Source organism: Schistocerca americana, chromosome X, assembly GCF_021461395.2.
Source record: "Schistocerca americana isolate TAMUIC-IGC-003095 chromosome X, iqSchAmer2.1, whole genome shotgun sequence".
Classification (NCBI taxonomy): domain Eukaryota; kingdom Metazoa; phylum Arthropoda; class Insecta; order Orthoptera; family Acrididae; genus Schistocerca; species Schistocerca americana.
In genome coordinates this window covers 44,102,050-44,125,846 of record NC_060130.1, presented here as the reverse complement: position 1 = coordinate 44,125,846, position 23,797 = coordinate 44,102,050, and the positions used below count along the sequence as shown (strand labels likewise).

Sequence of the window (23,797 nt, the reverse complement as noted above, 5' to 3'; positions counted from 1 at the left end):
GTGACAGTAGTAGCAGCGCATTGGGTTAAGAACGTAGCCTGCTTTTATCTTTGACAGAAACATTTTTCTATAAAAAGTGAGAAAAAGAGTGCACACGAGCACTAGTGATTACACGTAACGGCACCCTGATCGGAGAGGTACATTTGGATTTCTGTCTCGATCGGACTGTCGAGCTACTCAGTGTAAATAACACCGCGGGACGCATACGGCATTCGGTGGGCCTCGACACGGGCGGGATAGTTGCGGAGGAGCGAAGCTGCGAGCTGTCGTCGTGCTCGAGAATCGGTAGTAGTCTCCAAAACTGAAGTACCGTCGTGTAAACGAGAAGAGGATTTCACGTGCCTGGCAATTGCGTCGACACCTTTCCGAATAATAAATGTATTTACCGTAGCTAAAGGACAGACCGTCTTCAGCTGTAAAATGGCAAGGAACTGTGGTGCAGAGGGTCACCGAATCTTTAGCCTCGTTCCACTTACGTTCGGTAGACGTCTTCTACCAAGAGACGATCGGCTCGTGGTTAGAAAATGCCCCGCGGTTGTCGGCGCCTCTGACGGCACACTCCTTCCGACCGTCAGCCTCCCTCGGAGGGGAGCGCTCCTGGCTCAGGTGGTCGTTCGCACCTCCCGAACGCCTGACAGAGGGACCGATTGGCAGTTTGGGAAGGTGGCAGCACGGGCAACCGCCCTTCCTGGGCCGGGTCCGTACCGGGGGGTACATGCGAACCCCACCTGTCGGTGTGGGGTTACGAGTTGTGCGTTACCGCGTCACCCGTTACGTGTCGGACTCACGGGTTGACCTTCGGGAGCGCACAGTGAGGAATAAGAAAAGGAGGAACCTCAAACACTGGAGCGGAGGAAGGACGGGAGAACGGGAACGGAGAAAGCGAAAAGGACCGAAAAATGTTGGACTGTTCTGATATCGGCTACTGAAAATTCGGAACACACTTCAACGAGAGGACAGACACGTGGAACGAAAGGGAAAAGGTGCTGCAAAAGCTGGGCCCCCGTGGTGGCCTAAGAGCGGCAAGCCCCCTGGGGGGATGAGACCAGTACGAGACTTAGAAACTGTGTATATGTGTTGAGGTAGAATAACTCATCCCAGACTATACTCGTCCTATGTTTGATAATGAGAGCACGTAATGACTTCTACTTCTAATTCTGCATCTACATCTAATCTAGTCGTACTCTGCAAACCACCGTGAAGTGCGCGGCAGAGGGTATGTCCAGTTGTACCAATTATTAGGGTTTCTTCTATTGCAGTTACGTATGGAGCGTGGGAAAAATGATTGATTGAATGCCTTTGTGTGTGCTATAATTATTCTAATTTTAATTCGTGATATCCGTGTGACAGATATGTAGGCGTTTGTAGTATATTTGTAGAGTAATCATTTATAAGTCAGTTGTTGAAACTTTGTTACTAGACTTTCTCAAGATAGTTTACATCTATCTTCAAGAGTCTGACAGTTCAATTTCTTCTGCATCTCCTTAACACTTTTCCGTGTGTCAAATTAAATCTGTGACCACTTGTGCTGCCCTTCTCTGTATCCATTCAGTATCCCGTATTAGTGCTATTTTGTACTAAATCTATGAGATCATTCCGTTTAACATCCCTACAATGATATGTCCAGGTATTTAAATGAGTTGGTCGATTCCATCTTTGACTCATTGATATTGTAGTCATAGGATACTACATTTTTTGAGGTGTGCACAATTTTATATTTCTGAACATTTAAAGCAAGCTGGCAATCTTTGCACCACATTGAAAGCTTATCAAGATCTGACTGAATATTTATGCAGCTACTTGCAGGTAATACTTCATTATAGATAATTGCATTATCTACAGAAAATATGAGGTTACTATTAAAATTGCCCACAAGGTTATCAGTACACGACATGAGGAGGAAGTTTCCCAACACACTTCCTTGGCACACACCTGAAGTTACTTCTACGTCTGACGATGATTCTCCATCTGAGATAACACGCTGTTCCCTCCCCACCAAAAAGTCCTCAATCCAGGTACAAATTTCACTCGATTCCCCCAACGATTGAACTTTTGACAATAAGAATAAGTCTGGTACTGAATCGAATGCTTTTCAGAAATCGAGAACTTCTGACGAAGTTCAAACATAAATTCAAACTTTTCCAAAACTTTTTCTTCCTTCCATCCTTAATGTTTGACATTTAACACATTAACACATTTTGTAAAATAATCAGACATCTGGAGCTGTTTTACATATGTAAGTTTGTTTCTTTAAGGGATTCATTTTGGCTAGTTATATTGGTTTGATACTAAAGCTAAAACCATTACGTAAACTGTCATTGAGCCAAAATAAACTTTTCATACACTAAGCATTTCTTCCAGTTATTGCTGTCAGTGCAGATGCATATAGATTCTGCTCCTTCTTTCAACTTTTTCCCAATAGAAATTTTGTTCCGATTTGTTTACGATTAGTGAGAGGGTACACAGTCAGTTAAGAACAAGAAAACGAGGCAAATTCAGTTGTCGTGCAATGTAGGTCATGAGAACAGAGAATTTGGTCGGACTAGAAAAGAACCGGGGCGGTCGGAAGCAGCTGCGACACAGACAGTACGAACCGACTTCTCGAGGATTTGCCAGATGAGATTGTAACCTGTGCACAGTGAATACCAGCCGTCTCTTAGCTGACAACCAGTTGGCCCAGTGAGCGTGGACGATGTGGGAGCTGTTCAGTCCACAGCTCGTGGTCTAGTGGCTAGCGTCGCTGCCTCTGGATCGCGGGGTCCCGGGTTTGATTCCCGGTTGGGTTGGAGATTTTCTCTGCCCGGGGACTGGGTGTTTGTGCTTTCCTCGTCATTTCACTACTGTCGTCATCATTCGTGGCAGTGACTACGTTGGATTGTGAAAAAATTGAAACTTTGTGCGGATGCTATTGACCGTGCAATTGAGCTCCCGACAAACCGCACGTCGTCATCATCGTCCTTGTCCTTCTGTTCACCACTAATACTGACTTCGTTTGCGTCCACCTGTCTTGCTGCTGTGCATCTTCTGTCACTGGAATTTGATTATGTGCCTCAGAAAAGACAGAAAGCATCTGTTTAAATGACCGGTAACGAAGTTTCTTTCTTCTTGAGGTTTGCCATTGCTTTCTTTGTAGGTGTTTGTACAGAAGGGGAATCGTTCAGTTGCAGGTACTGAAGACCTTGGTGGAGAAGTGCACCAGAATACACACACTGACGGCTCCCTACAAACTGCTGAAGTCTGAAAGGTGCTCAGAGGCCCTGTCGCAGCTGCACAACCTCCGTGTGCTGAATCTGGAACCGGAATACAAGGAATTCGATCGTAGCTCTACCCAGGAACCTTGTTTGGTGCGACCTCTGGTCAACGGATGCCCGCAACTAGCCGAGGTCGACTTTGGGTTTACGTATATCAATATGGAAGACCTGAGGTACTTTCTGAGAGCCAAGAGGAACACCCTCAGGTCGATATGCATAAAGTGGGCGATGGGTTGGACGAGGTGAGTGTTATTACCTGTCCTCCTAAGATTGTCTAACTTCTACTCGAAATTACTTTCGGTTGACGAGTGTGCTTCCCGTGTATTCGATATCTTCACCCTACACGGTATAACCTGCGCCTTTCTCGTTATGGTAAGTGGACTTTTGGCATATTTCTTCTCGCGTACGTATAAAGGGCTATTAAATACAGATTGTTATGTAGCTAGCTAAATATTGCTGCGATTCCTTTAAAAAAGCTGCAGGTCAGCTTTCGTCAGTTTGGTACGGAATTACTTCCATTCGTAAGTGACCGTGCCACTGTTTAAGCCTCCGTATTTAACAGTTGTACCCAGTTCAGTTCTGTGCAATACAACAATACCTGGCAAGCCAGCCTCACCCGCGCATTTTGGGTTCCGAGTTTGTCGTGAAAATTATTCTGCACATTTCGTAGTGAAATTAACAGGCAGAATGTGTCATTTCCAAATTAGCACTTATAATTTAAGAAATGCTGATAATGATTCATTGCATAGACACAGCCTGTGGATGAGGAATTTTTTGAAACATGTATCCCTCAGGGCACCATTCTGGATCCATTACTTTTTCTGTTTATGTCTATAATATTTTACCATAAATTCTTTCTCTTCAACTTGTTGGTGTACATTATTATCGCCCAAAGTAGAAAGCAGCTACATTATGAGGCACTTAGCAACTTCTGTACGAAGGAACTGTTCACGTTATTACGGGAGCTTGTACTGGAGCAGATACCTTAGTTATTTACTGGTACTACGTAGCTTCGTTGTGAAACGTTTGCCGGAAATATCTGTGTACATACTACGGTAAATTCCACAAAGCAAATATATCACAAGTTGGTCCCGCCAGTTGTGTCTTTAAATTCAGTATACTCCAGTTCCTTGACATAGTTTTTATTTTATTTCCACTGATAAATTAATGACTGTTGACAATTAACTGTTATCAGGAATCATTGTGACCTGGACTATCATTGTTTCATTAGTAAGCATCATACAGAGAGACACAGAAACTATAAAAAATAATTATTCATTCCAACACGTGCAGATAGAATGTAAATATTGTGAAAATAATGTTCATAAAAATACTCGGTGAGCACATGTATTTGCAATGCTGGTAGATGATGCTGACTTTCAAACAGTGCGGTAATATCTAAGTGAAATAAATGTAACAACTGGGAAAAAAAATTATAAAAAATAACTCACGATCTTTGTTATCATCCAGGACAGAACAACAGATTTCGAGCAGTAACAAAAGCTTCACTCTGAAACACATAATTCGAGCTCACTACAATCACTGGTGTACGAACCTACTGAGTGGTGAACTGATAAACTGATCAGGCCCTGACTGAATTACAGCAGTCGGTCGGGAAGTTACCGTAGCTGTACCGTAGGAGCGGCCGCCGACACCTCCAGTTTAGTCTCGCAGGTATTCCAGTACTACACTCCATTCACTGAAATGACAGACAGCCTGCGGACACGACGAGGCACGTGACCGCAGCACTGCCACCGAGAGGTGAGCAATACGGGGCACACTTCACTCAGTTTGGCCACGTCTGTTGCGATTGTAAGTCATTAGTGTGTGATCTTAGAATCTGATTGTAAAGTTCGTCTCGTTTGAAAGCCCAGTTTTTGATTATTCGTGTGTCAGTGTCAGTGATTGTAATCACATTCGTCATTCATTATTTTTGTGGTCACCTAGTAGCTATCCCCTTTATTTCTATTTGTATAACATAGGAGTAAACTTGTCATGTTGCCCTCTGCGGAGACGGTGAGCGAGGCCGACTTGTCAGATTTGACTCTAACTGAGAAGTGATCAAAAAAGAAGTCATTAACTTCTGTGGAGAAGCACATGGCTCTTAATCTGTGTAAAATGGAGCTGTTGTATCCAGAGCAGTCAGTGACCAATATTGTTTTGAAAAAAACTTGGTTGTCACACTCTTCAAAGTCTCCCAAGAAAGAAAAATCATGACAAACTTTCAGGAAGTATTGGTGACTTCGATAGAACTGCGATACGAAGGAAATTTTTTGTAACAGGTCACTAACAACTGACAAAGTGCTTGTGGCCACGATTAAAAATCCACATTTGAGCAACTTCCATATATCATTTTATTATCATACAGTTTTAAAAGAAATGAATTTTAAATACTTTCGGTGTGGATGCAGTAGCGTGCTAATAGACAGAGATGATTTCAGGGAGGCAGTGTCACCTACAAATGATAAATTGTTGAGAGATGAAGGAAGACCCGTCTATTGTTTGGACGAGACATGGCCAAATACACGACATACCTGAAGTAACGTCTCGGTGCATAAGTCCATAAAATCCTCTAAACAAGCATTTCTATCTGCATTATCCACTGGAAACAGGTAAAGGTAAATGCCTGATTATCACACATATTGGGAGCAAAGCAGGTTTTGTCAGAGGCAGTGTGTGAACTTTCAAATCCAAGACGGGCCCAAGAAAAGTGGAGGCTACTGTGAGGAGACGTGCAACAGTACATTCGAGAAGTGGTTTGAAGACTTTTTCTTCGGCTTCAGCAAAAAGAAGTTACTGTTCTCGATAACATGTTGTGCTATTCTTGTTGAAAAGAAGAAGTACCTAATCTGAATGCCAATAAGCGAGATATACCGGAATAACTAAAATCTAAAAATATTGTTATTGGAAAATGGAGTATTGAAGAAAGAATTACTGGAAATTGTTAAAAAAGAACAGAGTAGTGCACAAAGAATATGCAGTGGATGAAATGGCTGATGGAGCAGGGAAAACTTTTCTTCTGATTCCTCCATACCTGGTGAATTAAACATAATCGAGGTAGTTTGGGCCAAAATCGAAGGCTGTGTTGCAGAAAAAGACAGTACACACAAAATGTCAGAAGTTAAAGAACTATTAAAACAAGTAGTGACTGCAGAAGAGTGAAACAAATGTGTTTTCCATGTGATGGAAAAAGTTTGACCTCAAATGTGGAAATTAGACTGCATTATAAAAGAGAGAAAAGAGTGTTTTGTTATAAACTTGAATCAAAGCAGTTCAACTTCAACAGAATAAGTTTTATTCTTCCTTTAACATTATTGTAACCAAAATCACTTGTGTTTGAATCTGCTATGCCACCTGTCGGGTTTTTATGACTTCTTGCATTATACTATAAGCCAATATTGAAATATAAGGTTTTTCACAAGCGACGTATGCTTCACTGCGATGTCAGCGTGACCGCCACGTGGAGAGTGTGCACGAAGGATTTTCGACACTCTGTTTTTGCTGGAACAGGTCATGCGTAGTCACGTGAAACTGTGTCTGTTTCATTCCAGCTCTCAGTGAATTGACTAATGTGGAGATTTTCCACACTCAGGTTATCCTCTGGACTCAAATTTTCCTGATTTCAGCACATAAATGGTAATTCCTATAAACATGTAACAATACCACTGTGGCTTTAGCTAAACTTCTGCACAGACTGTTCAGAATTTTTAACTTTTCTCTGTCTAGGATCACTGGAATTGTGTTTGTATCTTTTGTAGTTTGTCAAACGTTAATTCTAGATATCTGCTGCCCCCTTTTGCGTAAACCCTGTACTTTGACAAGAGGTCATCGAGCCAATGTAGTCTTTCGAAATGACTGTTTTTGCACGTGAGACGACAACTCACGGGCAATAGTAGAAGAGATGCTCCACACTGGCTCTAAATTACATGTGGGTGTCCGATCGACTGACGGGCACTCGTCAGTGGGCAATACCGGCAGCGTACCATTTACTTCTGAAGATGTCTCCCAAAACGGGAGACAAAGAGCCAGAGAAAAGTTTTATATATTGACCTCAGCTTCTCAGCTCAGAAGTTTAAACTGGACTAAACACCAGCTTCGAGAACCTACGTGTTGTTTACGAAGATGTCTCATACAAAGATTTTCATTTCGGCAATATATTCTCACGAACAATTGTGCCTATATATGTCAATAATCATTTAAAGGCAGAATGTTGTAAAAGAACTTTTTGTTTTACTTATTTTACTGAATTACATGAGCAAGCAACAGCTGGCAGCACTGACTTATTGGTCATCATATATACACAATAAATAAATATGAAATGCCCAGTTTCTGAAGACAAAAAACAAAAAAGAGAAAAAACTGTATGTTGAAGCCTTAGCAGTATTAAAAGCTGACTTCGGAAACACTATTTCATCACCAACTGAATGTGTTAATATGTTGGGCCTTAACTCTCACCATTATGTCTAACGTATATTAGTATAATTTATCAAAAAACAAAGATGATGTGACTTACCAAACGAAAGCGCTGGCAGGTCAAAAGACACACAAACAAACACAAACATACACACAAAATTCAAGCTTTCGCAACAAACTGTTGCCTCATCAGGAAAGAGGGAAGGAGAGGGAAAGATGAAAGGATGTGGGTTTTAAGGGAGAGGGTAAGGAGTCATTCCAATCCCGGGAGCGGAAAGACTTACCTTAGGGAGAAAAAAGGATGGGTATACACTTGCACACACACACATATCCATCCACACATATACAGAAACAAGCAGACATATATTAGTATAATTCATCCCTGATGGGTATACTTTCTGTGACACTAATAGTAATGATCTCAGCAGCGAATGATGCGATAGTGACAGTTGAACACGTTGTTGTTGCAAATACAGTATAAGAACTATTAATTTAGAGTTATAATATAAAGTACTCTGTTTCTTTGGTATTTTGAAACGTGACGGGAGACGAATAATTCTGAAAGACCCCATTTCTGTTGTTACACAGCTGTGTCCCACCGTTGCTGGAGGCCTGCACCGAGTTGGAACGTCTGGAACTCTGCGAGGATGACGACTTTGAGATGGTCCACAGTATACCGAGAGAGGCGTTCACTGCCCTGGGAAAGCTGAAGAACTTGCAGGAACTCAGGATATCGATCCCTATTCGACTACCGCCTGGAGTTGCTCCTCTGGCATTTAAGTAAGTTAAGTGGTGAACGTAAACATTTCTTGTGAGTGCTTAATGCATTGGGGATGGAGTCTATTAAAATGGGATAGGAGAGAAAAAGAGAAGGAGAAAGGAATATGCAGGTACTCTGGAGGGATAGAAAGTGCGTAGAGGCCGGGGCGAGGGCACCGTAGAGGTTACAGGACGGTGGAGGCTGGGGACTGGCAGAAGTCGGGCTAGGGGAGTTACGGGAATGGTAGATACGTTCCTAATTGAGTTCCTACCTATGCAGTTCACGTAAAAATCCAGACGGCACGGGCCGCGAAGCGGTCGTCGAAGTCGAGCACACTGTACTGGGTGTGACTCTCGGCAGCCGTGTGGCCGCCGTCTCTCGGCCACAGTCGGACAGTGGCCATTTGCGTGGACAGACAACTTGTCAGTTTCGTGCCTACGCGGGATTCTACCTCTACATTCGCACTCCGCAACCCACCGTACCCTGTACCACTACTACTCATTTCCTGTCCTGCTCCACTCGCAGATGGTCTGAGGGAAAAATGTACGACCTACTGCAGATCCCAAACGCTCGAGCAGTACTCGAGACTAGGTCGCACTACTGCCCTATATGCAGTCTCCTTTACAGATGAATCGTACTTTCTTAAAATTCTCCGAATAGATGAAAGTCGACCGTTCACCTTACCCGATTGTTCCGTTTCGTACCACTTTGCAGTGTTACACACAGATATTTAAATGATGTGACTGTGTCACACAGGACACTACTAATGCTACATCCAAACATTACGGATTAGTTTTTGCTACTCATCCACATAAACTTACATTTTCCTACATTTAGGGCTAGCTGCCATTCATCACACCAACGAAAAATTCCGTCCGAGTCATTTCGTCTTCTCCTGCAGTCACTCAGTGACGACACATTGCCGTACACCTCGATGTCACTGGCAAATGACGGCAGGTTGCTGCCCACCCCGTCTTAGATATTATAGATATAGATTATTATATATTATATATATAGATAATAACAGAAGTCCTGTTGCATTTTCCTGGGGCACTCCTGACAATCCCCTTGTCTCTGACGAACACTCACCATTTCTATAATTTAAAGTGTCTTTGAGCAACTCGCGTATCGGGGAACTTGTACTTTCATTAAGAGCCTGCAGTGGAATGCTTTCTGAAAATCTAGAAGTATGGGATCTGCCCAGTGCCGGTGCCCTTCATCTATAGTTTGCAGTATATCACGTGAGAAAAGGACGAGCCGAGATTCACACGTGCGATGCTTTTTAAAACTGAGTTGATTTCTGGACATGAGATTTTCAGTCCCTAGGAAATTTATTATATTAGATCTCAGAACATGTTCAAGAATTCTGTAGCAAACCAGTGTTAAGGATATTGGTGTCCAATTTTGTGAGTCAATTCTTTTACCCTTCTCGTATACGGGAGTCACCTGCATTGTTTTACAGTCGAGTAGGCCTTTGCGCTGGGTGATTTGCAATAAATGCCGAGCCGTAGAGTACTCTTTGTAATACTGAATTACAATTTCATACAAACCTGGTGACTTATTTGTTTGCAACTCTTTCAGTTGTTTCTTTACACAAGAGACGCTTATTACTATGTCATCCGTATCGGGCTCAGTACAGTGTTCAAACGACGGTACGTTTGTACGATTCTCTCGTGTTAACGATTTCGTACACGTGGAATTTAAAGCTTCCATTTTCATTTGCTGTCTTCGACTGCCACACCAGACTGGACATCGAGTGACCGGACGAAAGCCTCAGATACATGTAGGACCAGAAATGCCACACAGTGGTTGCAGGTAAGTACACAGCCGACGTGGCTGCTACCACAGGTGGCCCAGATTTTGATGGGGTGGGAAACATCTGTCACAGAACTGGAGTAGTCGTCAGTGATAGGAAGTACGGAGCAGATCTCGCACGTAGGTCTATTACTGGGATATCGGCACGAGGGTAGGGTTTAGGATCGAGGGTGGAGTAGGAACAGACAGAGATATCGCGTATGTCAGATGAGCAGTGGGATACTACTGTAGGGGGGTCGGGGGAGATAGTGAGGAGGACATTCCTCATTTCAGGACACGAGAGGCAGTCCTAACCCTAGTGGTGATTCACTTGTTCCAATCCTGGATGCCACTAGTCACAAAGTGATCTGCTCCTTTGTGGCCAGTCGGTGGGTACGAGGGGATTACTAGGTGACTGGGGAGAGAAAGTGCAAGGGATCTGTTTCTGGACTGGGTGGTCAGGTCAATTTTGGTCTGTGAAGGCTTCGGTGAGACTCCAAGCTCGTTTAAAGAGAGTCTGCTCGGCACTGCAGGTGGTAAAGCCACAGATGGCTAGGCTATACGTAAGGGATTTCTTAGTATAGAATTGGTGGCATCTTTCATAATAGAGCTTCTTCGTCAGGTGGTAGGTTTGAAGTGGACGGAGGTACTTACGGAACCGTACGTGAGACATTTGTCGTCACTGAGGAAGGTAGCTTGCTGGGCTGAGATGGAACTACACCTACTGAAATTAACAATATAATGGAAAGGATAGATTGTTACTCACTATAAAGATGCAGACAGGCACAGTGAAAAGACTGTTAAGGTTTAGCTGTAGGCCAAAATCTTCTTCAGAAAAGGAAAGGAAACACACACACACACACACACACACACACACACACACATACACATTCACATTCACATGCACATGCATTCCCGACCAAGCTGCTAGAGCTGGCAGTTTTGTGTGTGTGTGTGTGTGTGTGTGTGTGTGTGTGTGTGTGTGAGTGAGTGTGTGAGGTGTGCTTGCTTGTGTGAATGAATTTTGTGTGTGTGTTTTCTTTTCTTTTTTGAAGAAGGCTTTGGCCAAAAGCTAAATTGTAACAGTCCTGTCTGCAACTGAAAGTATCATCTTTATGGTGAGTAGCAATCTATCCTTTTCCATATATTGTTGATATTCCAAACTGGTGTTTCCATTGTTAGATTCTGAAATCAGATATTAGATTGTAGGGTGCACCCAGGAGCACATACAGACTAAGAACCCAGTTAAGTAACAATGAAGAGCAAGCTGAAGTTTGATCATACAGCGGAATCAATGCCTAAAGAAGTGGGACACCGACATCCTGATGAATGATGTACCTTTAAAGCTTTCCGAGGCTCTAGTTACTGTGATCATGAATACCACAGTATTCTGTCAGTGACAGAAGTTGGACAGGTATAAGGAAGATAACTTTGGGGAAACCTTGTGTAACATAAGAAATACTTAAATTAATTGACAAAAGGAGGTGATACAAAAATACCTAGGCGAATATAGGAATATAACAATAAAAATCATTAAGAACAAAATAAATAAGAAGGCCATGGAAGCCAAGGAATTATGGCTGCAGGAAAAATGTGGAGAAATCAAAAAAGAAATGGATGTTGGAAGGACTGATTCTGCAGATAGAAAAGTCAAAACAATCTTTGATGAAATTAAAAGCAAGGCTGTCAATATTAAGAGTGCAACAATAGGAATTCCACTGTTATACACTGCTGGCCACCGTAAATGCAACACCCTGAAAGAAGCATCCGAATCAAGTGAAATTTACACCATGGGTTTGCAGCGATGAGATATGCAACTGATTAGAATTTCAACGCAGACGCACATCACCCGCGCCTGTGGCGCCACCTCATAGCGCCATTTAAAGCTTGGCGATTTCGACGAGTGTACGTTTGGCACGTGTGTTTACCTTGTGGTTGTTTCACGAGACGATCAGTTGTGCCTCGTAGACAACAGCGAACATCTTTTGATTGAGTATCCGAGTTCGACAGAGGAAGGATAGTGGCTTACCGAGATTGTGGATTATCAACAGAGAAATCGCTAGTCGTGTTGGACGAAACCAATCAACTGTAATGCGGATATGTGACCGTTGGATGCAGGAGGGTACGACGGACTGACGTGGTCGATCGCATTCACCTCGGTGCACCACTGCACGTGCTGATAGGCAAATTGTGCGCACGGCAGTGACGGATCGCTGAGTGACATCCCGAACCGTACCACAGCACATTGCATCTGTAACGCATCATCCAGTGTCTGCGCATACCATTCGACGCCGTTTACAGCAGAGTGGTCTGTCCGCAAGACGTCCATTGCTTCGTCTACCATTGACGCAGAACCACAGACGTCTCCGTCGCCAATGGTGTGATGACAGACGGATGTGGACGGCAGAATGGAATGACGTTGTCTTTACTGACGAGGCATGCTTCCGTCTGCAGCACCACGACGGTCGGTTTCGAGTGTGGAGACACCGTGGAGAGACGATGCTGGACAGCTGCATTATGCACCGCCACACTGGTCTTGCACTGGGTATTATGGTATGGGGCGGTATTGGATATTACTCTCGCACGCCTCTAGTACGCATTGCCGGTACTTCAAATAGCCGGCACTACATATCCGAGGTGCTGGAGCCAGTTGTCCTTCCTTATCTTCAGGGCTCGGCCACAGCCATATTTCAACAGGATAATGCGCGACCACACGTGGCACGCATTGTCCAAAGGTTCTTCGTCAATAACCAGATTGAATTGCTTCCCTGGCCGGCTCGCTCTCCGGATCTTTCGCCGATAGAAAACATGTGGTCCACGGTTGCTCGACAAGTGACCCAGATTACATCCCCAGCTGCCACACCAGATGATGTTTGGCAACGTATGGAAGCTGCTTGGGCTTCTGTACCCCAGAAACACATCCAACGTCTCTCTGACTCAATGCCGAGACGCGTGGCAACAGTGATCTCCAACAATGGCGGCTACTCTGGCTACTGATTCTGGCAGGAACCACATGTCACAGACGTCTGTAAACGTAATCATTTGATACTTGGTCAACATGTTATCTAAAAAATAAATCTTGTTGTGCTACCTCTTGTCTTCCTTGGTGTTGCATTTACGGTGGCCAGCAGTGTATGTAGAGAAGAGAGTGAATATGTGGAAAGAGTACAGTGACAGCATGTATCACTGATGATGGGAATGAAGAAGAATGGTAGTTGGTATGAAAGACATAGCAGATCCAGTATTAGTTAGAACTTCAGATTGCTTGCTGTCAAATAAGGAAGAAGGGGTAGATAATACTTCTCTGACGTTTTTGAAATTATTTTTGGAAGTGGCGACTGAGCCATTATTCGAGTTGGTGCATAGAATCTAAGAGTTTGGAGACAAACCACCCAACTCTCTGGAAAAATATCACCCACACAGTAGCAAATATAGCGAGGACAGACGAGTGCGAGAACTATCGCAGAGTCAGTAGAACAGTTCACGCGTCAAAGTGGCTGACGAGAATAGTATACGGGAGAGTGCAAAAGAAAATTGAGGATGTGTCGGATGAGAATCAGCTTGACTTTCAGAAAGATAAAAGCAGTAGATAGGCAGTTGTGACATAATGGAAGCAAGACATAAGAAAAATAAACAAATTTTTGTAGGATTTGTTGACCTGGAAAAAGTGCTTGACAGTGCAAAATGGTTATGTTCTAAATTTGGAACACAATAGAAGTAAGGAGTAGCAAAACACATAATATACAATATGTACAAGAACAAAGAGGCAACAGTGAGAAGGAAGATCGAGAGTGAAGCACTCAAATTAAAAAGGGTGTAAGAGAGGTATGTTCTCTTTTGCCCCCACTTTTCAACCTTCAGCATTGAAGAGGCAATAGTTGAAATAAAAGAAAAGGTACCAGAGTGGGGTTAAAATTTAAGTCGAAAGGATACCATTGATAATATTCACTGACAGAATCACTATCCTCGGTGAAAGTGAAGAGGAATTATAGGAGCTGTTGACAGGAATGAACAGTTTAATGAATGGTAAATGCGGCTTAAGAGTAAATTGTAGAAAGATGAAAATGATGAGAAGTAGTAGAAATGATATTAGTGATAAACTGAACATCAAAATTGGTGACCACAAAGTAGACAAAATTAAAGAATGTGCTACCTTGGAACAAAAAAACGTGATGGGCAAAGTCTGGGAAACATAAAGAGCAGACTAACATAGAGGGTATTCATCATCAGAAGAAGTCTGTAGTATTTTAGCCAATGGTTGATACTAGCAAAGAAATTCCTGGGAATATATGTCTGGAATACAGGACTGGGTGGTAGTGAATTGTGGACTGTGGGAAAAACCAGGAAGGGAAGAGGCCCAAAGTGTTTGAGATGTGACTCTATAGAAGGATGTTGAAAATTAGGTGGCTGATAAAGAGTGAGGAAGTTGTCCACAGTACAAGTAAAGAAGATAACATACGGAAAACACTGACAAGAAGAAAGGACGGGCTGACACGACGTTTAAAAACATTAGAGAATGATTTCCTCAGTACTAGCGGCTAAAAACTATAGGGGAAGACAGAGACTGCCAAACATCTGACAAATTCAGGGTGCATCGTAACTAATTGTGTAATTGCACACAGTTGAAGATGGTGTAATATTCTGGTTCAGAAATAAAGTGCAAAAGTTTTGTTTTTCTGTGTATAAAAGCAGCCACATACTATCCAACAAACATGACATGATGTACGCCAAGTAAAAAGACAGCAACAGAAAAAAGAGCACAGAAAATACATCACAGACAGTGGCAATAATTGCTTAAAACATGCTGTAACATACAATAAATAAGATTTAAAAAAACCACCGATGACGACGATATTTGTCGCCGAAACTAGTTTGGGAGAATAAAGAAATAAACAAGTAACAAGGTGTTTTGCATCAAGGCGAACTCAATTTTCTGATGTTACTATTTTTCTATGCAAACACGGACCAAATGGAAGAGTTCAAAGATAATATTATTGTCAGAGACACACTTGTCTGATTATGAACTAATGGGATTGCCCAATTGAAGGTTTACACCAGGTATCAAAGTCGTGGAGTCTTTGTTGCAGCTAGCTTTATAAGCTTGGGATCAGTATTTGGGTGCTGGATTGCAGTTCTTTCTGTGGATGTGGGGTTAGTTTCTGTGTTAGGGATTTGGAGAATGAGGGTGGCGAAAGGTTTGAGATTAGGGAATTCAGGAAAGTTACCAGAGGATAATTGGGGGGAGTGGGGTGCTGATCACGATTGAATGGAGAGGAAATTGAGCAAGGCAGAGTCCAATATTAGTTTTGGGTCAAGTCTTATCAATACAGTTGGTGCTGAGGAGGTGTTTCCATTGTGGGGAACTGGAGAATTCTGGAACGTATTCTGGGTTCAAATATAATAAGTTTCCGAGAGACTGAAAAGCTTATGTCGACAAATCGACAGGTTTTCAAGAAGCGTCACTCACGTGAGACTCAGCTTGCCCTTTTCTTACATGATATACTGTGGACTGTGGATGAAGGGCAACATGCAGATTCCATATTCACAGATTTCTGAAAAGCATTTGACACAGTGCCCGACTGCAGTCTCTTAATGAAGGTACGAGCTTACAGAATAGGATCCCAGAAATGCGAACATGTGGTGGAAGTAGGTCTGTAAGGGAGGGTTTGATGGAGGCTCTTGTGATTGTTGTGGATTTGGTAGTGAAATGTGGGATTATGAGGTTAACTGATTGGTGAGTGTTTTGAAGTGGTGTTGTCCACCTGCTTTAATTCCTGGATGGCATTTGTTTCATTAATTAAAACTTCCGGGCTGAATTGCCATGGTCCGTATATAAAACTTCTTCTCCTTCCTGACGTTTCGTTGCCTACTGCGGGTAACATCTTCTGAGGTGAGTCGGCAACCGGCTGCTAGGCGCCGGAGGTCCGCTTATACAGAGCGCTTAGATGGTGCCACAACTCGTCACGTGCTGTCGACTTTAAAACTATCTCTGGCTAGTACCATCTCTGTCGATTACAGCTTCTAGCCAGAGATAGTTTTAAAGTCGAAAGCACGTGACGAGTTGTGGCACCATCTAAGCGCTCTGTATAAGCGGACCTCCGGCGCCTAGCAGCCGGTCGCCGACTCACCTCAGAAGATGTTGCCCGCAGTAGGCAACGAAACGTCAGGAAGGAGAAGAAGTTTTATATACGGACCACGGCAATTCAGCCCGGAAGTTTTAATTGATGAAGACACCGGCCGTGAAAGCTTACTTGTTAGGGCATTCGTTTCAGTTTAGGATTGTCGGTGAGAGCTATGGACTGGTGGAATATGAACAGGTAGGTGTCATTATGGAGGAATGGGTTGCAGCTGGAGATGGATAATTTGATGATCAGACCTTTTGGGAGATGTCAGAAGCTCAGCAACAACACAGGAACAGTATGTGGGTCTGTGTTCTGGCTAGAAAAAGGGAAACTTTTCCATGTTGGTGCATATGGAAGGAGCAAGGATCTGTAGTGGAGGACAAAAAAAAAGTAAAAATATGATGGACTGTCTTAAAACCCCAAAAAAGACAGAACGAAATGAAGAATAGTGAGGAAACGAAAAATCAGATGAAATATAACAAAAAAACAAGGTGAAAATGAAAGGTGGATGAGGTCACAAACAAAATAGAAAAAAGTATAGTAATTATGTGTGGTGCAGATTGGTGGGTATATCTGAGTGTAGAGAGGAAAAGCAGCACGTGTAAATGGATCGGACGAGGTCAGAACGGTGTGTGCCTGAGCGGATGAGGCAAATAACTGTAAACTACGAGGTGTAAGAAAATGTGTAGTGCGGGCAGGCCCACGAGGAATGTGGAAAATGCAGGAGTGAAGTGAAGGGGTGCAATTAGTTTGACAGTCCAGGAATAATTACGTCATCAGGGAGAATGTGTAAGGGTTGTGCACCTAGGGTACACTCGGGCACACTGCCGTGCACTGTAAGCCACACGGCGGCTCAGCTGTCGGTAGTTCGCGAGGTGCGTGGTAAGAGAGTGGGATGGTGTGTAGTTTAGGAGCTGATGAGGAAATTCAGGAAAGCAGAGAAAGATATTGACACACTGTATAATGTGATGCGATAGAGAACGGTAACAATGGGAAACAGCACTAGGACTGGGAAATCTGGGTACGAAGTAACAACAGTATGGAGTTGGATGCACTGCTTCTCACCACACAGGTGGGAGGCGTTGTGTGGCAGATCATTGATGATCTGTAGTGAGTGGGAGGACACTATCCTTATTCCTCCAGAATTTTAACACCTTTTCCCCTCCTCGTCAGAACAGGCCACCTTTCTCGAGGTCGACTGCCTCCGGATGGCTCCGTCGGCACCTCCTTACATGTCGGACCTGCCTATCTATCTCGACAGCTGACATCCGCTCCTCGGCCAGAGTCCATTCTGTACAGCTGAGCCACCTGTGGTCATTTTATCTGGAGAGACGAGTACTTCCTCTCCAGACATGTTGAGGGTCTCAGTGAGGCCTTCACAGATAGAATTTACTCTCCTCATTATGTCCAGAAACAGATCTCCCACACCTTGTCTCCCCAGTCACATACTTGGAGTGTGTGGAAAAAAAGTCTCGAACAATCTTCTTGTTTTTGAGTGGAAAGTCTTAAGGTAGATCTTTGGTCTGTTACGAGATGAGATCACTGGAGAATGGAGGATCAGATATAATTGTGAACCAGACAAAGTGTACAATAGACCAAACATTGTAGGACTGATGAGAACCGAGCACTTTGCACGGGCAGGACATCTCAGCCAGACGGGTAAATGCCGACGGCCGTCGAAAGCTACGGATTATACTCCCTGTGGAAGATGTCCACTAAGAAGACCGAAGAAGAGAAGGGGGGATGGGATCCGTAAGGACTTGCTGCAGATTGGAATAGAGAATGATTGGTGCCAGGAGGCAGAAAACAGAACCCGGTGGAGGAGGAACCTCGTAGCAGCGCGCAGTCCTCTGGGCCTGATCGCGTAAACTAAAGTAAAGTAAAGTAAAGTAAAGTGAGTAAGTAACACAAAAGAGACTTTTACCTATCGTACACAAAATGGTATAGTGGATGCCCAGCTTCGTGCCTCTGTTTTACGAAGCTACTTTATTTATCACAAATAAGATACTTCTTTTTCATATTATGTTATTACAAATACCATTTTATTTGTTTCAAAGTACTTATTAATTGGATAATTTGCATTCAGAATTGTCATTGACAATAACCGTGGACCACTGCAATGATCCATTCTCTCTGCCCATTGTACAAGCTGACTTTTCTAAACCAGTATACTTTCCAAAACGACAAACTTAGTTTTCATTGTCAACAACTATCCTTATGCCTACAACTACACTTATTCCAAATACTGTCATTATTTAAAATTATAAAAGGGTGAAAGTTTCACATGCATCCCCTGTTTGCAATTAACGTTCAGCTGACTGAAACTGGGAAAACTACTGCAATACCACAGATAAACTTAATAACATGTCATCTGAGCATACCTTTTCAATTAACAAGAGAGAGTTGTCTATTAAAATTGCATTTGGAATCATTATAAATGAGTTACAGGGAGAAATGGTTCAAAGAGCAGAACTGTATTTACTAAATGCCGTCTTTACGCGTGGAAAATTGTTCGTAGCCTTTTCGAGGTAAGCTACCGGGTAATCAAAAAGTCAGTATAAATTTGAAAAGACATAGGGTTTTATTAGAACCAAAAAAATACAAACGTTCAAAACATGTCCGACAGATGGCACTTCATGTGATCAGAATAGCAATAATTAGCATAACAAAGTAAGACAAAGCAAAGATGATGCTCTTTACAGGAAATGCTCAATATGTCCACCATCATTCCTCAACTTAGCTGTAGTCGAGGAATAATGTTGTGAACAGCACTTTAAAGCATGTCCGGAGTTATGGTGAGGCATTGGCGTCGGATGTTGTCTTTCAGCATCCCTAGAGATGTCGGTCGATCACAATACACTTGCGACTTCAGGTAACCCCAAAGCCAATAATCGCACGGACTGAAGTCTGTGGACCTGGGAGGACAAGCATAACGAAAGTGGCGGCTGAGCGCACGATCATCACCCCCAATGACGCGCGCAACAGATCTTTCACGCATCTAGCAATATGGGGTGTTTTTTTTTTTGGTTCTAATAAAACCCCATGTCATTCCAAGCATGTGTGTTAATGTTTACCTCTCTATCTACTATATTCCGTGGTTTATTAAGTTATCAAATTTATGCTGACTTTTTGATCACCCGGTATATCCGCTACTATTTTTGTATCCCGTATAGGCAAAAAGTACACGTAGCTTACATTCTTATGTGAAGTGTCGTTTGCACTGAGACATTGTAGTGCTCTGTAAAGAATTTTGTTCAAAATTATGTGCAAGGATATATATATATATATAAAGACGGCATTTAGTAAATACAGTTCTGCTATATATATATATATATATATATATATATATATATAAAAAACAAAGATGAGGTGACTTACCGAACGAAAGCGCTGGCAGGTCGATAGACACACAAACAAACACAAACATACACACAAAATTCAAGCTTTCGCAACAAACTGTTGCCTCATCAGGAAAGAGGGAAGGAGAGGGAAAGACGAAAGGAAGTGGGTTTTAAGGGAGAGGGTAAGGAGTCATACCAATCCCGGGAGCGGAAAGACTTACCTTAGGGGGAAAAAAGGACAGGTATACACTCGCACACACACACACACATATCCATCCACACATACAGACACAAGCAGACATATTTAAAGACAAAGAGTTTGGGCAGAGATGTCAGTCGAGGCAGAAGTGTAGAGGCAAAGAAGTTGTTGAAAGACAGGTGAGGTATGAGTGGCAGCAACTTGAAATTAGCGGAGATTGAGGCCTGGCGGATAACGAGAAGAGAGGATATACTGAAGGGTAAATTCCCATCTCCGGAGTTCGGATAGGTTGGTGTTGGTGGGAAGTATCCAGATAACCCGGACGGTGTAACACTGTGCCAAGATGTGCTGGCTGTGCACCAAGGCATGTTAAGCCACAGGGTGATCCTCATTACCAACAAACACTGTCTGCCTGTGTCCATTCATGCGAATGGACAGTTTGTTGCTGGTCATTCCCACATAGAATGCATCACAGTGTAGGCAGGTCAGTTGGTAAATCACGTGGGTGCTTTCACACGTGGCTCTGCCTTTGATCGTGTACACCTTCCGGGTTACAGGACTGGAGTAGGTGGTGGTGAGAGGGTGCATGGGACAGGTTTTGCATGGGGGGCGGTTACAAGGATAGGAGCCAGAGGGTAGGGAAGGTGGTTTGGGGATTTCATAGGGATGAACTAACAGGTTACGAAGGTTAGGTGGACGGCGGAAAGACACTCTTGGCGGAGTGGGGAGGATTTCATGAAGGATGGATCTCATTTCAGGGCAGGATTTGAGGAAGTCGTATCCCTGCTGGAGAGCCACATTCAGAGTCTGGTCCAGTCCCGGAAAGTATCCTGTCACAAGTGGGGCACTTTTGGGGTTCTTCTGTGGGGGATTCTGGGTTTGAGGGGATGAGGAAGTGGCTCTGGTTATTTGTTTCTGTACCAGGTCGGGAGGGTAGTTGCGGGATGCGAAAGCTGTTGTCAGGTTGTTGGTGTAATGATTCAGGGATTCCGGACTGGAGCAGATTCGTTTGCCACGAAGACCTAGGCTGTAGGGAAGGGACCGTTTGATGTGGAGTGGGTGGCAGCTGTCATAATGGAGGTACTGTTGCTTGTTGGTGGGCTTGATGTGGACGGACGTGTGAAGTTGGCCATTGGACAGGTGGAGGTACAGTTTGTTGCGAAAGCTTGAATTTTGTGTGTATGTTTGTGTTTGTTTGTGTGTCTATCGACCTGCCAGCGCTTTCGTTCGGTACGTCACCTCATCTTTGTTTTTTTTATATATATATATATATATATATATATATATATATATATATATATATATATAAAAAAATAGAGGGAAACATTCCACATGGGAAAAATTATATATAAAAACAAAGATGAGGTGACTTACCGAACGAAAGCGCTGGCAGGTCGATAGACACACAAACAAACACAAACATACACACAAAATTCAAGCTTTCGCAACAAACTGTTGCTTCATCAGGAAAGAGGGAAGGAGAGGGGAAGACGAAAGGAAGTGGGTTTTAAGGGAGAGGGTAAGGAGTCATTCCAATCCCGGGAGCGGAAAGACTTGCCTTAGGGGGAAAAAATACTTTAAATATTTTTTCCGCCTAAGGCAAGTCTTTCCGCTCCCGGGATTGGAATGACTCCTTACCCTCTCCCTTAAAACCCACATCCTTTCGTCTTTCCCTCTCCTTCCCTCTTTCCTGATGAGGCAACAGTTTGTTGCGAAAGCTTGAATTTTGTGTGTATGTTTGTGTTTGTTTGTGTGTCTATCGACCTGCCAGCGCTTTCGTTCGGTAAGTCACCTCATCTTTGTATATATATGAGAGAGGATCAGGAAGAAATTCACAAAAAATCTTTCTCCCCCGGTATTGCAGGTAGAATGTTGAAATTTCGTGATGATATAATTTGAAGTTTTCACTACAGAGGGTATTTTGTTTTCATGTGCAGCTCTAGTGAGAGAATCCTAAACTACACAAAAACACGGCACACGTGTTACTGTCATCAACTTGTGAAGAGCAGTGTAGTGTAGTTCAATATTTGTGGGCCAGAGGGCATAAACTGAGTGAAAGTGACAGGGACATGCGTGGCTCGTGTGCAACGACTGTACAGACTGTAGCAGTTTCTCCAGGTGGTGTGCATTCTTTGGAGAGAACCGTGTTGACCTCAGTGATTCGCCAAACTCTGGGTGACCGGTAACAGCTGCAACCCCGCCACATGTCGAGCCACTGAGGCAGCAATTTTGAAAGACCGGCACACGCAACTGCGAACCTTATCGCAGCAATTCGAGATTTGCTATAGTGCAGTGTACAATATTTTTCGCGACACGTCAAAATTTCGTAAAGTTAGTTCTCACTCGGCACATACGAACACGATAGACGACTGCAAGGGCCAGCGAATGGTGATGGGCTCGAACCACTTCATGCATTATTCGGCAGAACGGCACAACTTTCTGAAAGGAATCGTCACCGGTGACGAGTCTCGGGCATACCACTACGTGCCCGAAACCGAACACGCCTCGACGGTGTGGAAACGTGCCGGTTCCCTAGTATGAAAAAAATTCAGAGTGACTCAGTCTATTGGGAAAATGCTTGTGACAGTGTTCTGAGACACGCTCAGTGTGGTACGGTGGACTACACTGAACATGGAATCACGGTGAATGCTTCAGTCTACATTAAAACTTCGGTTAAATTGCGCCGTGCCCTTTCGTGACAGACATCCCGACATTAATGCTGATGGTTCAGACTTCTTCGTGACAATGCTCGCCCCCTCATTGCTGCTCCTGTTTGTGCCAAATTTGGGTGGGAGGTGCTCCAGAAACTACCACATAATGTGGACCTTGCATCTGTTTGGTCCTGTGAAGAAATTGCTGACCAGGCAATGTTTTGGGACAGATACAAAAGTGAAATCGGCAGTCCACAGGTGGCTATACTCCGACCAAACAGACTTCTATGAACAGGGGACATCGAAACTGGTACCACGACGGAAGAATTGTGTCGAGTATGTCGGTGACTGTGTAAAAAAGTAGGTAAAAGATGCAAATGGATTTGTGATTTTTTTTTTTTTTTTTTTTTTTTTTTTTTTTTTTTTTTTTTTTTTTTTTTTTTTGTTACCTATTAAACTTTTTGGTGATAAAATTATTGTGTGCTACTTTCTGATTTTTCCTCTTACAAAAATGTGTCATGAAATAATAATCAGGAATTTATGTCATTTGCTTCATTTTTAAAGATGTGTTCTCTTCATTCCCACAACTATCCGTATCCTAGCCATTACACTAATTCCAAATACTGTCATTATTTAGAACTGTAAAAGTGTGGAAGTTTCACACAGGTCCACCGGTATCCCTCTAATAGACCTAGACACGAGACCTGCCTCGTAATTCCTCCCACTGCAACGTACTCCAGTCCTGTCACAGACATCAGAGGCAGGGTCACCTGTGGAAGCAGCCGTGCAGTCCGCCAGTTTAGCTGCGACCACTGTGTGGCATTCTACACGGGCACCACTGCCGGTGAGCTGTTTCTCCACACGAACGGCCGTCGCTCGACTGTGGCTGACACACAGGTGGTCCGAGTACCGAGTGTGCTATCTGACAGTTTATTTTAATAGTTTTATTAGTTTAATGATAAATGGTTTTTTGATGTTACCGAATCAGCTCTCAAAAGGTACGAAACTCGTTCGGATGGAACTTTAGAGCGTATCTGTCACTGTCTATAATGTATCCGAGTTAAATGTTGCACTTCAATGGACGAAATTCGTCGTTGCGTTTTAGAATCTCACGAGCAAAGGGCAGACACTGTGACCCAGTAATTCTGACGAATTTAAAGTGGGAGTTTACAGCCACTCTGATGTAGCTCCTGTGAAAGGGTGTGGTTGACTGTCACTCCATTTTTAGAAATAGTCTGGGTGTGGTGTTGCAGTGCGAGATCTTGT

At 43.3% G+C, this 23,797-nt stretch overlaps 1 protein-coding gene across 1 annotated transcript in view; it reads left to right on the top strand.

Moving 5' to 3' along the window:
• LOC124555130 overlaps window positions 1-23,797 on the top strand; it is a 161,898-nt gene that overhangs the window by 80,682 nt on the left and 57,419 nt on the right. Inside the window, exons 4-5 of the mRNA XM_047128942.1 lie at window positions 3,162-3,493; window positions 8,253-8,444. Of these exons, the coding sequence (XP_046984898.1) occupies window positions 3,162-3,493; window positions 8,253-8,444 (524 nt within the window). The remainder of the gene's footprint in view (window positions 1-3,161; window positions 3,494-8,252; window positions 8,445-23,797) is intronic.